Source organism: Salvelinus alpinus, chromosome 4 (assembly GCF_045679555.1).
Source record: "Salvelinus alpinus chromosome 4, SLU_Salpinus.1, whole genome shotgun sequence".
Taxonomy (NCBI): Eukaryota; Metazoa; Chordata; class Actinopteri; order Salmoniformes; family Salmonidae; genus Salvelinus; species Salvelinus alpinus.
In genome coordinates, this window is record NC_092089.1 from 50379625 (window position 1) to 50397148 (window position 17524).

General features: G+C 39.9%; 1 protein-coding gene across 4 annotated transcripts in view; it reads left to right on the forward strand.

Moving 5' to 3' along the window:
* Positions 1 to 9818, forward strand: part of LOC139573873 (four and a half LIM domains protein 3-like) — a 46592-nt gene extending 36774 nt beyond the window's left edge. For 2 of the 4 annotated variants that reach the window (XM_071397806.1, XM_071397809.1), the window contains exons 3-6: positions 764 to 938; positions 6652 to 6821; positions 7058 to 7244; positions 7593 to 9818. In XM_071397806.1, coding sequence (XP_071253907.1) covers positions 764 to 938; positions 6652 to 6821; positions 7058 to 7244; positions 7593 to 7750 — 690 coding nt within the window. In that variant the 3' untranslated portion in view covers positions 7751 to 9818. The remainder of the gene's footprint in view (positions 1 to 763; positions 939 to 6651; positions 6822 to 7057; positions 7245 to 7592) is intronic. The other 2 variants (XM_071397807.1, XM_071397808.1) reach the window with 1 other exon arrangement.
* Positions 9819 to 17524: the final 7706 nt, after the last annotated feature.

The window sequence follows — 17524 nt, forward strand, 5'->3', positions numbered from 1 at the left end:
GCAAGGTTTAGGCTAATTTAACATGCCATTACAGATGGTTTCCAACCAAGCTCAACTAGCCAGCCATGCCGTGTCAGACCATGAAATGTTGTGTGAGGAAAATGTCTCCTTGTTCTCCACAATGAATGCAGTTTTAATATTTCCTTAATGGAAAACAAACACGTGAAGCTGATTGGATAAGCGATGTGGGTGGGTGTGTTCTCTCAGCCCCTCTCTCTCACAGCTCGGGGATTCGACCTGCCGCCCCAGGAGTCTTCCTGGTACTTGCAGTGTCAGGATGACCTGGGAGTCACCAGAGTTGTTTTCATTACAGATCCGGAACACTTTAAATTAGATGTATAATGCACAATTTCTTTTGATAATTTACAATACTTGACCATGGTGGTCACAGTAGTTCACTGGTCATTTGAAACGGGGTCACCAATGCAATTGTATCCAATGTACATGTGTAGCCAATCACTTCTACATTACACCTTCCATTACATTGTGTGGCCTACATTGCACTCCTTTCCAGGAAGTCCTAGGAATTTGTGTCTATAAATTGTCTTGGATGGAAGAATAGAATGACCGTAAAGTACTAATCTTGCAAATGTAACCGGTATTTTGACCTGCTCCCAACTACTCCAAACACGTCAAAGCACAGGGTCAGCATCAGTGCAGCGCCCCTGGAGCAGTCTAGGAGTTAAGTGGCTTGCTCAATGGCACAACGGTAGTGGATGGGTAGCTATGATTCTGATCTCTACTGTTGCCCTTGTATCTACAGGAGCTGTTCTACGAGAACAGGCACTACCACGAGCACTGTTTCCGTTGTTTCCGCTGTGACCGCTCGCTGGCGGACGAGCCCTTCACCAGCCAGGAGGAGGCGCTGCTGTGCAACGACTGCTACTGCAATGAGTTCTCCTCCAAGTGTGTGGCCTGCGACAAGACCGTCATGCCAGGTACTGGGGGGGGGGGGGGTGGGGTGTAATGAATGAGTGTAATGAAATGAATGGAACTTTTCCATTCCTTTCCAGCCATTACAACGAGCCCATCCTCCGATTTTAGTGACACCAGCCTCCACTGACATGAAAACACTCCTAGCATATATATTTAACATAGGCTACACATACTGTACACTACGTGACACAAGACTGTAATCATGATCTCCCCCACGTCCCTGGAAATTGTTTGTCCTTGCGTCACCCAGGCACTGTTCATAATTTGTGCAGCTGAGTGTTTAAGATGGTCTGAAGATATAGGATATTGAACATGAAAAGCACAGAGGCTTTGTCGTAAAGCTTGAGATATAGAGAAAAATATTTGACAACAAAACATTTGCACCTAGCCAGAGAAAGAGATACAGAGGAAGCGAGAATGTCAGAGAGACAAAAGAGAGAGAAGAAAGAGTTAGCGCGGCCGGGGCAGAATGTGACAGAGTAATTGCCAGTTTGCCTTACTTGCTGTCTCTGAGCCAAATCCCCGTGCCTTGGAGAGTGGCCAAGTGTCTGATGATAACGAGATAAGCCCGTAAACTATTTCGGCACCACTGAATCAGCCAAAACGGGGGAAAAAAATCGTAAAACAGCAAATGATTCCAGGAAGAGTGTGGTGGAGGTGGTGTACATTTTCTTTTTCTTTTTTTTTTGGATACTTCTTTTTTAGTTTAGACAAAAATTCCCTTCACTGTATTCGGTATGCGTTGATGGTGTTGGATGGTGTCAGTAGAGATGTCAGATAGCTAACTGTGAAGATAAATGTATCTTTCCAGAGCCTGGAAAATAATGACATGTTTTAGTGCCAACCAGATTGGGTATAGTGTCATATTATTCCATCACACTTTATTTGGGCAAATCATTTTTCTTTAATGAGTTGGACAAGAGGGATTTACTCCAGACACCCAAACAGGCCCTCATCCCCGTCATTCGCAGGAGAACGAGGCGGAGGTAGGGCGGAAGGAGATCGGGGTGCCTTGTGAGGATCCGGCGACGTGTGGCTAATCTGCCTTTGCCATCGTTGCAATTGGCCAACGTACAATCGCTGGATAATAAAGTAGACGAACTAAAAGCACGTATATCCTACCAACGGGACGTTAAACTGTAATATCGTATGTTTCAGAGTCGTGGCTGAACGTCGACCTCTTCGTGAACTGCACTGTTAAGGGCTTGTCAGTAAGCATTTCACGGTAAAGTCGACACTTGTAGGAAGGAAGTAAAGTACTTTAAGAATATGTTTTCGTTTCAGGCTCCTCCATCTCCACTAACTGAAACTAATTGTATGGATTTTTTTCCTATTAATAAGGTAAAATTAACATCTGTACAGAAAGACTCATGTGAAGGCCAAATTACAGAGGAGGAACTGCTTGATGCAATTGGGGCCTTTAAGGATGGGAAAACTCCAGGGCTGGATGGCATACCAGTGGAAGTATACAAAACTTTTTTTGATATACTCAAAGGACCATTATTAGCTTGTTTTAACCACTCCTATATAAATGGTAGATTATCAGACACGCAACAAGAAGGTCTGATATCGTTATTACTGAAACAGGACCCAAGTGGTATATATAAAGATCCAGTCCAATTAAAAAATTGGAGACCTCTTACACTTCAGTGTTGTGATGCAAAAATCCTAGCAAAATGCTTGGCGCATAGAATAAAAAAAGTTTTGTCAGATATTATTCATCCTAATCAGACAGGTTTTTTACATGGACGATACATTGGAGATAATATAAGGCAAGTACTGGAAACAATAGAACACTATGAAATATCGGGGACACCAGGTCTGGTTTTCATAGCTGATTTTGAAAAGGCTTTTGATAAAGTACGACTGGAGTTTATATATAAATGCCTAGAATATTTCAATTTTGGGGAATCTCTTATAAAATGGGTTAAAATTATGTATAGTAACCCTAGGTGTAAAATAGTAAATAATGGCTACATCTCAGAAAATGTTAAACTATCTAGAGGAGTAAAACAAGGTTGTCCACTATCGGCATATCTATTTATTATTGCCATCGAAATGTTAGCTGTTAAAATTAGATCAAACATTAATATTAATGGATTAGAAATCCGTGGCTTAAAAACTAAGGTGTCATTGTACGCTGATGATTCATGTTTTCTTTTAAAACCACAACTAGAGTCTCTCCACGGCCTCATAGAGGATCTAGATACCTTTGCTATCCTCTCTGGATTAAAACCAAATTATGATAAATGTACCATATTACGTATTGGATCACTAAAAAATACACATTTTATATTGCCATGTAGTTTACCAATTAAATGGTCTGACGGAGATGTGGACATACTCGGTATAAAAATCCCAAAAGAAAGAAATGATCTCACTCCAATAAATTTTTATAGAAAGTTAGCAAAAATAGATAAGATCTTGCTACCATGGAAAGGAAAATACCTGTCTATTTGTGGAAAAATCACCCTGATTAACTCTTTAGTCATATCACAGTTTACCTATTTGCTTATGGTTTTGCCTACACCTAGTGACCTGCTTTTTAAATTATATGAACAAAAAATATTCCATTTTATTTGGAACGGCAAGCCAGATAAAATTAAAAGGGCCTATTTATATAACGAATATGAATTCGGAGGGCAGAAATTATTAAATATTAAAGCATTAGACCTCTCACTAAAGGCATCAGTCATACAAAAGTTATACTTAAATCCAAACTGGTTCTCTAGTAAATTGGTACGAATGTCTCATCCTATGTTCAAGAAGGGCCTTTTTCCCTTTATTCAGATTACACCTGCTCACTTTCGGTTGTTTGAAAAGGAAATAATCTCCAAAATATCCTTATTTTTTAAACAAGCCTTAGAAAGTTGGTTGCAATTTCAGTTTAATCCACCTGAAAGGACGGAACAAATAGTACAACAAATATTGTGGTTAAATTCAAATATAGTAATTGATAAAAAAACTGTATTTATCAAAGAAATGTTTAAAAAAGGTATAATTTTTGTGAATGATATCATAAATAGGACTGGTGGAGTTATGTCACACATGCAGCTAACACAGACATATGGAAATGTCTGCTCTACCCAAAATTACAACCAATTAATTGCAGCATTACCACAAAAATGGAAGAGGCAAGTAGAAGGGGAAAAAAGTAAGGAACTTGTATGTCGGCCCTGTATTAAAGAACATAAATGGTTAAAGAAAAGTGTGATAAATAAAAACATATACCAATTTCATTTAAGGACCAAAAAACTGACAGCTGTGCCATATAAATTGCAAAATAGTTGGGAAGAGATTTTCGATGTACCCATTCCATGGCACATGGTTTATGAATTGATACGCAAAACAACGCCGGATTCAAAACGTCGAATTTTTCAATTTAAATTACTGTACAAAATTCTTGCAACCAATAGAATGTTATATATATGGGGTATACAATCTTCCCAGCTCTGCAGATTCTGTTGTGAGGAGGCAGAGTCATTAGATCATTTATTTTGGTATTGTCCATATGTAGCTCGTTTTTGGTCACAGGTCCAGGAATGGCTGAAGAATTGCAACATTTGCCTAGAACTAACGCTACAGATAGCAATACTGGGGGATTTGAAAAGCCATAGTCAATCAATCAATAATATAATAATTATTTTAGCAAAAATGTTTATTTTTAATTTACAATCTGTAGAAGCTATGAGAATAGAAAGGTTCAAATCTTTTGTGAAGCATCACAGCACAGTTGAAAAATATATGGCAAATAAAAATCCGAAATGGATGATGTTGGAAGATAGATGGGAAGGGTTGAGTGGAACTGAAGGGTGGGACTAATAACAAGATAAACAATGTAGGGCATACGGGATCTGTGAAATGTGTATAGGTGCGGAGCTTTTGTGAAATAGCACAGTTACAAGTGGAAATAAAATTGTATGGACAACAGAAATAGAGGAAGGACTAAGAACAAACAAGAGAGAACTATTATAAAGTAGACTGTCTGTAAAATAGGTATAAGATGTATAAATTGAAGGTAAAAGCAGAAGTGTTTATTAGTTTACTCCAATTGGGGGAGCGGTGGTAGGGTTGCGGGGAATAATAATAAAGGTATATTCTTTAAAAAAGTATGTATGTCTATATAGGTATGTGTATGTATATATGTGTATATGTATGCATGCGTGTATGGATATATATATTTACCCCAAAAAATATGGGGGATTGGAAATGATGCAGACAATTACATTGGAAGCAACATTCTTTCCGCAATATTAAGCTGATCCACCCCTAGAAAAAAAACAAACAAATATATAAAAAATAAAATAAAAAATAAAATAAAAATAAATAAAGTCGACACTTGTATTCGGCGCATGTGACAAATAAAGTTTGATTTGATTAACATACAGCTGGCGGGTTATACACTGTATCGGCATCAGCCTCTGGTAAGACACCCTAGTCATAGACTGTTCTCGCATGGGGGAGGAGGTGTGATGGTGCTTTGCTGGTGACACTGTCAGTGATTTAATTAGAATTCAAGGCACACTGAACCAGTATGGCTACCACAGCGTCCTGCAGCAATACGCCAACCCATCTGGTTTGCGCTTAGTGGGGCTATAATTTGTTTTTCAACAGGACAATGACCCAACACACCTCCAGGCTGTGTAAGGGCTATTTGACCAAGAATGAGAGTGATGGAGTGCTGCATCAGATGACCTGGCCTCAACAATCACCCGACCTCAACCCAATTGGGATGAGTTGGACCGCGAGTGAAGGAAAAGCAGCCAACAAGTGCTCAGCATATGTGGGAACTACAATGTAGAAAATAAAATTAAAATTAAAACCTTGAATGTGTAGTTGTGTCCAAACTTTTGACTGGTGCTGTAGATGATCTACAGATAGTCATACTATCGACAAAGTATCTTTAGCATCTAGGTTTAGAATAAGGGTTAGGGTTAGTGGATTGTTTTTTGAAATGTTGTTGACAGTTATTGAACATCTACAAACCATATACTGTAATTGGGAGTCGGGACTATCCAAATAAAGTGTTAGCTATTATTCTGATGTTGTGCTGCCGCTAGTGGCTTCTTGCCTAGGGTGTAGTTTTGCACTGCCAAGCTTCACTTGGTAAAGCTCAGGTGTCATTTTTCTTAGAACTCCATACCAAACTTAAATCACCTCAAGAATATCCCCTAAGCCTTTCCAATGGAATCCTGGAATCCTCAGAAGCACTCTGTCACTTAGACGGATCTGATAGAACAAGACCTGGGTTCAAATACTATTTGAAATCTTTCAAATACTTTGAGCATTCGCTTTAGCCAGCCTGGTGTACCAGGTGGGCGGGGTTTGCAAATGTTGGACTTTTCTATTGGTTCCATTGCAACAGGCAAGTTCAATCAAGCACAGCTTTAAGTATTTGACATTGTTTCAAAAAGTATTTGAACCCAGGTCTGGATTGAGCTACAGTAATGTCGGTTGCCAGGGATATTCAGCCAAGCGGTGAAGTGTTGTGCACTCTTGACGGGGCTTTTTCTTTTTTGTTCTCACTCAATTTTCCCTTCAACAAAATATTTCCTCAACAGTGGGACATTCTGTTGCTATTATCGCTGTCAACTGCCATTCATCTTCTGACTTGGACCTTCTTTTTCGTTAAAAAAAAAAGCTTTTTACTTCAATATTGTCTTCTACCAAATAAATATCTCCTTCTTGCTCACTCCTCTCTCTCTGCACTCCCAGGCACGAGGAAGTTGGAGTATGGTGGCTCCACATGGCACGAGGGATGTTTCATCTGCCACAGCTGTGAGCAGCCCATCGGCTCCAAGTCCTTCATCCCAGACAAGGATGAGCACTACTGCGTGTCCTGCTATGAGGACAAGTTCGCCCCGCGCTGCACCCGCTGCAAAAAGGTCCGTGTGAACATTTCCCCCAAATTCCCTCTTTTTATTCCCTGCTTATTCCCTATTTCCTGATTCTGGGAACCAAAGGGGTTAAGGAGTTGTGTGGCAAACGCCTTAACAGAGGGTATCCATTCTGTATTATTATGAAACATTTTTATCACATCTATTGAGTGTATTCCATTCGATCATCTTGACTTGTGGTCTTTGACTAACTATGATGACCTTTGACCCTCTCTTCCCTCCAGGCCCTGGCTAAAGGGGGCGTGACGTATCGGGATGAGCCGTGGCACAAGGAGTGCTTTGTGTGTGCGGGCTGCAAGGTGCAGCTGGCAGGGCAGCACTTCACCTCGCGCGAAGACAACCCCTACTGCATCAAGTGCTTCGGCAGCCTATACTCCAAGAAGTGTGAGGCCTGCAGCAAGCCTATCACAGGTAGGGTCAAAGGTCATAGACGGCTATTATGACCCAGTAGCAGGGGACAGTTGAGACAGGCTGCTATAGACATGTGTTTTTTTTCCTGAGGATCCAGGTTTACTGAGTAATTGTTGGCCATGTTCCAGACTGCCTACATAGCAGTCGCGCACCAAATCTCAAAAGGGATGGATAACATGGCATTCAATCATTGGTTATTTTTTACTCGTGGCTACTGCATTGCAGATCATCTGGAACGCGGCCATTGATTACACATGTTTATGTATGGGAGGCAACCTCAGTGGCTACTTGCTGTTTTGTTAAATAACTATTTCAATGTTGAAAATAACACCGTCCTGTCTTGTCCAGGTTTTGGCGGAGGGAAGTACATCTCGTTTGAGGAGCGCCAATGGCACCAGCCCTGCTTCACCTGCACAGAGTGCTCGGTCTCTCTGGTGGGGGCGGGCTTCTTCCCCAATGGAGACCAGATCCTGTGTCGCGACTGCAACACCAATAGCAATCTATAGACCACACACAGACACCGTACCGCCCCTCTCCTCACACACGCCCACCTAGGTCAACCCCAGGGCCCCCCCATCACTGCCAAGGTTGTTCACAGACTGCCTCTCAGGTCATGCCAACACACACAACTTGCTCACTAGACCACAGCTCGATCCCTCATCCTCCCCCAGAGCTTTCTGCTGCTTGCTGTCAAACACCAGAGCGAAGCATCAGGCTACTGAAGCACAGACGCAGACAAAAATCAGCCAGACTAAGGTTGATATAACTTGGCAGAGGCACGTTTTCATTGTTTTCTTTGCCAAATAGACCTACTTTTTCTTCACCTGTATGTACGAGTGACTTTCAGGTCAGATTATGTTTGGTTTAACAGAGGGGGGAAGTCTTATCTTCGGACAGAACTGAACCGTTATGAACGATTAACTGATTAGTGGTGTCATTTGATGGATTGCCAATGATCTACCAACCAAAAGAATGATCTACCAACCAAAAGAATGATCTACCAACCAAAAGAATGACCTACCAACCAAAATAATGACCTACCAAAGAAATGTAATATCTGCCATCAAAGAATTAACTGGTATGGGGGAAAACCATTGATCTGAATTGAATTCCACGATCACTACTCCAATATGCTGTATTAGAGGCTATAGCATTTGAATATGTGAGGATAACATTGACCAACATGCAAATTGTCCATCGAACATTGGTCGAAATCATACTATTTTGATGTAGTTGCTATCTAGACTGGGGAGGGGAGATCCACTCCAAGGCTTTCCTTCTCCACAATAAGTTGTGAAAAAGTGTTATGTGCCTTTAAAAAAAATCCCTTACTTTATATAGTATGTATTATCAAACCAAAGAAAAGAAAAATGCTTACAGCTATGCGTACTTTTTTTGCTAGATTTTTTTGTATGAACGCATCACCACTAATCTATGAAAGCAACACTTTGTAAAGCAGCCACAGAACTCTGATATTTACTCCATTTGTAAATATGTTATGCAAGTCAAATATGTTTGAGTGATTCAATGCTGATAATTGCAGTTTTGTGCATATGACTGTTCTCCTGTGTCAATTCGGGTTTCAAAGCAGTATTTGCTGTCATGCTTTAGTTGTTACTTAACCTGTAGCCGGATCATAATTATTTGAAGAGAATAATATGTTGCAGTGGTTTGTTTATGCTGTTGTCCAACACTGCTCCAGACAGTGAATGTCTTCAATAGTATACCAAAGAAAAGGTCCAAGAGATGAAGAAAAATTGAGAGAACGTGAAAAGAAAGAAAGCTTGGCGTGCTGGAGAAAAAACCAATGAAGTCAGTTAAGACACAAGCAGCACGTTGTCATGTATTTGCACTATGGGTAAAATATTCCCCTTTCTCCCATCATTTGTGAACATACAAACGCAACTCGAGCATTTTATATATGGAGCAACACCTAAACCACTCTTTGCCTTTAAATAACTATTGTTTACTTTTTTCCATATTGACATTTATCTATGATATTTTTCAGTAAGCATATTTCCTTTTTTCGCATTTTGTATTTAACCTTTCTGCTATTATCGCTGTTGTTTGATAATAAATGGGCTAGTCCCAAAGAAGCTGAGCTGCATTTCATCAACTAAGTGGTATGCATGTCTTTGTCATTACCAGACATGGGTTCAAATTCTATTTGAAATAATTTAGCTGGGCTTAATTGAGCTTGCCTGGCGCAATGGAACCAATAGAATAGTCGCAAAACTGCAAACCCCACCCATTGGCACTTCAGGCAGTCTAAGGCAAATGCTGAAAGTATTTGAAAGATTTCAAATAGTATTTGTTTGCCTAAAAATTATATTGATTGTTGCTGTTGATTGTCAGGTATAGAAGAAAATTAAAATAAATATCTTTATTTCATTATTTTGAGCTTTGATGCTGGCAAGTCAGAGTTGGCAAATGTGCTTTTTATGATTCTAAAAAAGATGGAGAAACACGCCATCGGTGTGATGGAAGAGTTGATTCAAATCAGTTAAGTGTATTCTGTTAAATTGTTCATTTGTATGACCTGTTTATAAAATGTTATTAAAGTCTTAATTCAAACTTAGTAACTTTCATTTAAAAATAAAAATGTTTAAGCGAAAACCAGATGTTTTGGACTTAGTGAAACACCTCTTCTGGTCTTAATTTTGACAGTTCATTGCAAAAGTGATATTTTGGTCTTTTTAGGAGTAAATCTATCTCTTTTTGCTCTTAGTGGTTCAACTCTACCATTGAAATTGTGATGTAGAGGCACCTACAAGGTGCCTCTAAGTCATGTCAAGGGAGGTATTCGGTATGAAATACACTCCCTTCTATATGAGCTGGTGGTACCACCTCAAGGATAAATATAAAAGCAGGTGACACAATGGTCTTGGTAAGTGGAGTGTGCCAATTATATATTGCATGATGCTTCCTTGACCTAACTACAGACGTTACACAAAATTCAAAAGGAATTAAGGTCCATTTCCGCATATGACCAAATTGAACGTTTATACACGTACTGTATGTGCTTTAACGAATAAATAAAACATGTAGGCTATGAGGATTATGTTTATATTCATAGCTACATCCATTGTAACAAGAAATTGATGACAATGGTGGTCATGTCAACTAGTTATTTTTTTTCTCCCCAAACCGCTATGACTGATTTAAAACAGTTGGCTCATAGTTCAATCAAATGTATTTATAAAGCCCTTTTACATCAGCCGATGTCACAAAGTGCTGTACAGAAACCCAGCCTAAAACCCCAAACAGCAAGCAATGCCGACGTAGAAGCACGGTTGCTAGGAAAAACTCCCTAGAAAGGCCGGAACCTAGGAAGAAACCTGGAGAGGAATCAGGCTCTGAAGGGTGGCCAATCCTCTTTTGGCTGTTCAATGATTGTGAGTTCTAATTCCACATGGGCCTGTATTTACAATATTAAACCCGTGCCAACAATTAATCTAATTCTGAAAAATGAAAGCATACTTGTGAGATAGGTCACCCTGGTAGTAGTTGTAGGTTTTAATACAGTACCCAAGACCAATCTGTGAGTTAATTTGACCATTGGAAAAAAAGGTACTGCGTAAATATTGCAGTGCAGGTTGGATTGAATTGAACCCCTAGTCTTCATTTTCAAGGTGATGATTGTACTTTTCTTCCCAACACAATACTGCAATAAATGTGAGTCTACATTTCAAATATTTGTTGTGTGCCCAATGGTGGATTTGAACTTACTCTGCAAGTGGCAGGAACTCCCCAAAGCCATATTTACATCCGATGCACATTATTTTATTATCAGAACGTGCCAGTGGACTTCTGGTAAGTATGCTTTAGTGAAAAAGTGTTGGGATTAGGTACAACTAAATTGACCCACCCCCAAAATGAATATTTCCGAGCAATTCCCCCCACCCACAACTTCTCACCTGAATGCATTTTTTGTACTTATTTGAAAGGGTTGGGAAAAGGCTGAAATTGGGGTTGAGATTTACCCTAATGTGTGGGTTGATGTTGTGCTAGTGATCTTATACTGTATACAGTAAGTCATCCAGTTCGGCACTTGTTTGTGCAACTAGCTTTAGACAGTCAATGTATGTAATTCAAATGATATTTTACTGGCAGTATAGTATATGTCCAAATTCCTACTTCTTTGTTGGCCGAGGTTCAGTGTAACCCAACTACTGGAAACCTCTCGGCCTGATTCAGTATATAACACAAGGGTGTAGGAACTACACATCTTTGCTATGACGGTGTGTGTGTATGCATGTATGTGTGTTTATGCTGAGTAGGCCGTTTCATCGCCTTGATAAAGCAAACGGGCCAATAACAAACAGACGGCCAGATACTCTCTCTCCTGCGGGCATTGGTTCAATGTCTTTCTCCCTCCTGCCTTTCAGATTTTTTCACCAAAAAAGGAAATGGAAAACTTTGCTCATGGGAGGGGAAGAGGACTGGAGGGAGCGAGAGAAAGAGGGAGGACGAGCACATCTGGAGCTGCTCCATGGTAAAATTCACTCGGGGCCAGTTGCACACACATGGCCCCTCAGATTTATGGGAAGATGACTAGGGTAGTGAGGTGAGGGCTGATCGGAGTGGTCAGAGCAAGCCCATATGACTGAACCATCTCACAAACAGACATGAGCTGAAGTTGTTTATATGGAAACTGACCTTAAAGATGGTATCGGCTACAAGACTCTGGGGCTCTAAGAAGTCGACTATATTTGTAATGACTGAAAGTGTGAATAAAACAATTACACAATCTAGCAGGGAATAAAGAAAGATTCAGGGTATTGTGGTAATAGTATATTGTATACCTTGTTCTATAGTGATTGGTCAGCCAACAGCAGTGACTGAAAAGTGGTCCTCAAGTAGACAAATGGCGCTGAGGGGGAGGGCTTATACCTTAGACCCACTTCAATTTGCATACCGCCCCAATAAATCCACAGACAATGCAATTGCACTGCACACTGCCCTATCCCATTCAGACAAGAGGAATACCTATGTAACAATGCTGTTCATTGACTATAGCTCAGCCTTCAACACCATAGAACCTTCCAAGTTCATCATTAAGCTCGGGGCCCTGGGTCTGAACTAGATGTCGACCGATTATGATTTTTCAACGCCGATACCGATTATTGGAGGACCGAAAAAAGCCAATACCGATTAATCGGCCGATTTTTAAAAATGTATTTGTAATAATGACAATTACAACAATACTGAACGAACACTTATTTTAACTCAATATAATACATCAATAAAATCAATTTAGCCTCAAATAAATAATGAAACATGTTCAATTTGGTTTAAATAATGCAAAAACAAAGTGTTGGAGAACAAAGTAAAAGTGCAATATGTGCCATGTAAGAAAGCTAACGTTTAAGTTCCTTGGTCAGAACATGAGAACATATGAAAGCTGGTGGTTCCTTTTAACATGAGTCTTCAATATTCCCAGGTAAGAAGTTTTAGGTTGTAGTTATTATAGGAATTATAGGACTATTTCTCTTTATATGATTTATATTTCATATACCTTTGACTATTGGATGTTCTTATAGGCACTTTAGTATTGCCAGTGTAACAGTATAGCTTCCATCCCTCTCCTCGCCGCTACCTGGGATCGAACCAGGAACACATTGACAACAGCCACCCTTGAAGCAGTGTTACCCATGCAGAACAAGGGGAACAACTACTCCAAGTCTCAGAGCGAGTGACGTTTGAAACGCTATTAGTGCGCACCCCGCTAACTAGCTAGCCATTTCACATCGGTTACACCAGCCTAATATCGGGAGTTGATAGGCTTGAAGTCATAAACAGTGCAATGCTTGAAGCATTGCGAAGAGCTGCTGGCAAAACGCACGAAAGTGCTGTTTGAATGAATGCTTACGAGCATGCTGGTGCCTACCATCGCTCAGTCAGACTGCTCTATCAAATCATAGACTTAATTATAACATAACAACACACAGAAATATGAGCCTTAGGTCATTAATATGGTCAAATCCAGAAACTATCATTTTGAAAATAAAACGTTTATTCTTTCAGTGAAATACGGAACCGTTCCATCACAAAGCCCCACAAAGCCCAAGACTCAGTTACACCAGCTCTGTCAGGAGGAATGGGCCGAAATTCACCAAACTTATTGTGGGAAGCTTGTGGAAGGCTACTAAAAACGTTTGACCCAAGTTAAACAATTTAAAGGCAATGAAACCAAATACTAATTGAGTGTATGCAAACTTCTGACCCACTGGGAATGCGATGAAAGAAATAAAAGCTGAAATAAATCATTGTCTCTACTAGAATTCTGACATTTCACATTCTTAAAATAAAGTGGTGATCCTAACTGACCTAAGACAGGGAAATTTTACTAGGATTAAATGTCAGGAATTGTGAATTGTTAGATACTACTGCACTGCTGGAGCTAGAATAACATCTGCTAAATATGTGTATGTGACCAATACACTTTGATTTGATATGTCGGCTCATTTGGAAATTACCTTAACATTTCTATTGCGATATCTGTAATGCTTCAGCGGAACAGATTGAATAGAGCCCTTAGTGGCCCAAGACTACACACTGTCTGTTGAGTCTCGTGCAGTGTCTCTCAAGCTAAAATATACAATCTCCAAATTTCATGTCACAAGTGCTATAAGAGAAACAATCAAACTTATCCCTCACTGGCCTCAAGTGTCCAGATCCTAACTTGAGATGGTTGTGCATAATTTAAATTTCAGTGCAAATAAAATCCAAATAAATCCAAAACAGACTGTAAAATAGACTATTGCCATTTAGCAACCACCAGATGCTTACGAACAACCTTGGCCTTTCTAATATTGTCTACAGATGTTTTTAGATGGTTCACAGTAGGACACAATGAAACAATTCAGGTTTGGCATCTGTATACTGTAAAAGCTAAGCTCCTCACCTGCGATTTGAAAATGCAATCCTCTGGCGAACAATCGGCGTCTTTCGTTACCGCACCTATTAACAACATTAGATTATGTTCAATTAGGAAGGTTTTCTTGGAAATAGAATTGTGGAATTGAATCACAATGAAGGTCTGGTGTCTAGCCACAACTGGCAAATGAGAGAACATCACAGACTCTCTCAAGGTTTCTACCACAAACAGGAATTGGGAAGAGCACAAAATTGCATAATCTCCCGCTCTCTCTCTCCCTCCCTTCCATTGAATTTGTTTGCCATCCATTTCTCAGTTCCAAGCCAAATCATCCTTGCCCAGCAAAAATGCCTGGGAAACAACTCAGGCCAGAAAGCTGGACAAACATCTAGACTGCATCCAATTTGTTGAGTAGAGTGTTGGAGGCTATTTTATAAATGACATCGCCGAAGTCGAGGATTGATAGGATGGTCAGTTTTACGAGGGTATGTTTGGCAGCATTTGTGGATGCTTTTTTGTGAAAATGCGGTGAGTTGATGAGTTCATGTTACACATGCATGATAAACTACAGTATGGGCTTTCACTTGGCTCCATCAGGCTCTAGTGACACATTTGGTTTAGTTTCTTAATAATGTCCATTTGAAAATGGCTTCACAAGTCAGTTCTCACACGCATCCACGCTATTCAGAAGTCATTAGTTTCTGAAAAAAGACGGTAACTACGGTATCTGACTTAACATACACAGTTTGACCGACCGCTAAGCAATCATGACAACCATGAGTGAAAAGGAAATAGTAGCTAATGCATATTTAGGCTGGGAGGCCAGTAAGAATAACAAAGTAGTCGTGACATTACTTTAGTTTCTCACTCAATCAAACATACTGACAAGCTTTGTCATTCAAAACTGCCTGACAATTTTTGTTTATTTCTAATCTTTAATTTCCACTGATGTGGGGGAAAGGAATGACAGTTAAGAAAATAATATGATGCCTCTGACTCAAAGTCCAGAATATTTCTCCCAAAATATTTTATCTTAACAAACTAGATGTTTTATTTTTTTATTCTTAAAATTCTAAGCCTTGGTTGGGGTGGGGGTACTATGAGTTTTTATTTTAGGGCCCCTTTAGGTGTCAATTATTTTTATTTTTTTATGTATTTGATAAATATTGAATTACGCCTTTACTAATATAGCCCAGAGAAACGCATTGAATAACACATTCATAAACGGCAAAAAAGACAATCAAAATAGAAATCATAAGAAACACGGTGATATAAGAAAGCTTTTTTTTTTATATATATTTTTTGAAACACATTAACCCCTTTTTTGGGGGTAGGCACAAAATACCTTCTTACTTCCATTCATTTTTTTTTTTTACCGGTACTGTCTACCTTCAGAAGAGTCCTGTGACACTTGTGGAGATCCATAGAGCTAAACGGAGAACACCATTGTGTTTGTGAGAATCTCCCCTTTCCACATTAGTTCGTAGGTCAAACCATTCGGACGCTACAGACGTTTTCGTGAGAAGACCGATTTTCGGTATGTCTCCTGGTCTGACAAACACCACTCTAGCTCTGTCACTTTTCACCGCAGATGTGGAGGTACGACATAGGCGGATGCGGTGGATTGAGACGCGTACGATGCAAAAACATACAATGCACCAGTGCGTCAATCAACTCTAGGGGGTTTACACAAAGGCAGTCTATTGCTCCACATCTCCAGCTAAGGCACCTCTGGTGCACATGTGAGTTTCATCCCACTAATAATTATGCTCGTCGCACTTCCAGCACGTGGCACAAAATCATTTCCCCGACAATAAAGGGCATAACTGGTTATTAAAAAGTCCATAAAAGTAGGAGGGAGGCCTGATTTGACACTAGTTCCAGTGATCCTCAGGCCTTACAGGAAGTCGGGTCCATAAAGCCAGCTGTATAGGGTGATAACAGGCTCCATGTTGTTCCCACATGGCGGTTCCCATTCTCATTATCCTAGACCTAGAGGATCAAGACTGCCGGTTACCGGACCAGTTAACAGAGGCAGCAAAACCAAATGGCTGGTTGAATAGTGTAATAATTGTTTATTAATAGTTTATAAGTATGCATATGTAAATACAAATACATAGTGAAACTTCATACTAGACTTGTAATGTTTCAACCACTGAAATGTAATGATGAAGTGAGATCCCCCCTCAATTTGGATTTGTGGTAATTGTAACCCTTGGGTAACACAATTGTTGTTATTCAGTTAGGGTGATTTGATATGCCGAAAACATTACCGTACTAAGAAACCTGTCGAAATATAATAGTTCTGACTCCTAGACACGTTATCTCACTCTCATGACGAATCAGGCCTTTCATCCACTAAGTGGACACATTTGGGATTCTGAGAGCAGTTGAACAATTGAATAAAACAGTTTTTTCTGTTAAAGCTGCTGCATTGTTGAAACAGGTGGTTTCATGGAAGACTGATAAAATAAATAGAAAGTAGGAACCAAAGTGTGTTATACTCAAGAGGAGGGGAGGGAACATAATTAAAGTCACACAGGAATTACACAGATCACCATCTACACGGCAGCCATTCTTTGCATATGATTTTGGCTCATTTGAAGGGAGACATTTTCAGAGATGAAAATCACACCATTCGCACTTAGCACTGGAGTTGGAGAATTAGTCTACTGGTAGACCGTCGCAAGTCAGACATGATCAAAGACGGATAAACCAGTTTTGTCGAGACATTTCGTTTCTTTTGTCTGTTCCAAGAATTCACACATACAGACAGTGCTTTTCTTATTAGCTCTTAAAGATAACTTCCACCAATATTTCTTTCGCCAAGCAGACATAAGCCTGATTGCTGTAATGCCATTAGCCTGTAGCCATTAGCCTTGTTAGCTACAAAACTGATAAGCCAAAACGTTGTTCTATTTACCAGACAGAAGACTGTGAGTTCATTGGCTGTTTGAGGCAGTACTAATGATCAAAAGACAGTGGTTAAGTGTTTGGCTTATGCTGCCACTGTATTATTAGCTATGACAACGAATGAACCTTTAAGGCCTACACCTTGACATTGTGAACAAGACGCCATGTTGGGAAGAGTATAGGATCATGGCCATTAAAAAGTATAGCCTACTAAGTTCATTGAACAAGTTGCTAAAATCCAAAATGGAGGACAATCATAAACTAGTCTTCTCATTGCTCATGGACCAGTTGGTCAAAAGTGAAGTCTTGTGACGCCTACAGTATTCATATGGCTGTCCTAATATGGACACCATACCAGTGTCAATTTCTCCTGTGATACTCGATGACTGACGATGACGTAATCTGAAAACCTCAATCTGTCCAGCCACTCAAGCAGCTGCCTTTCTCTCAGTAGTAACTCCTCGCTTTGCCCTGTGTGACGTCTGTG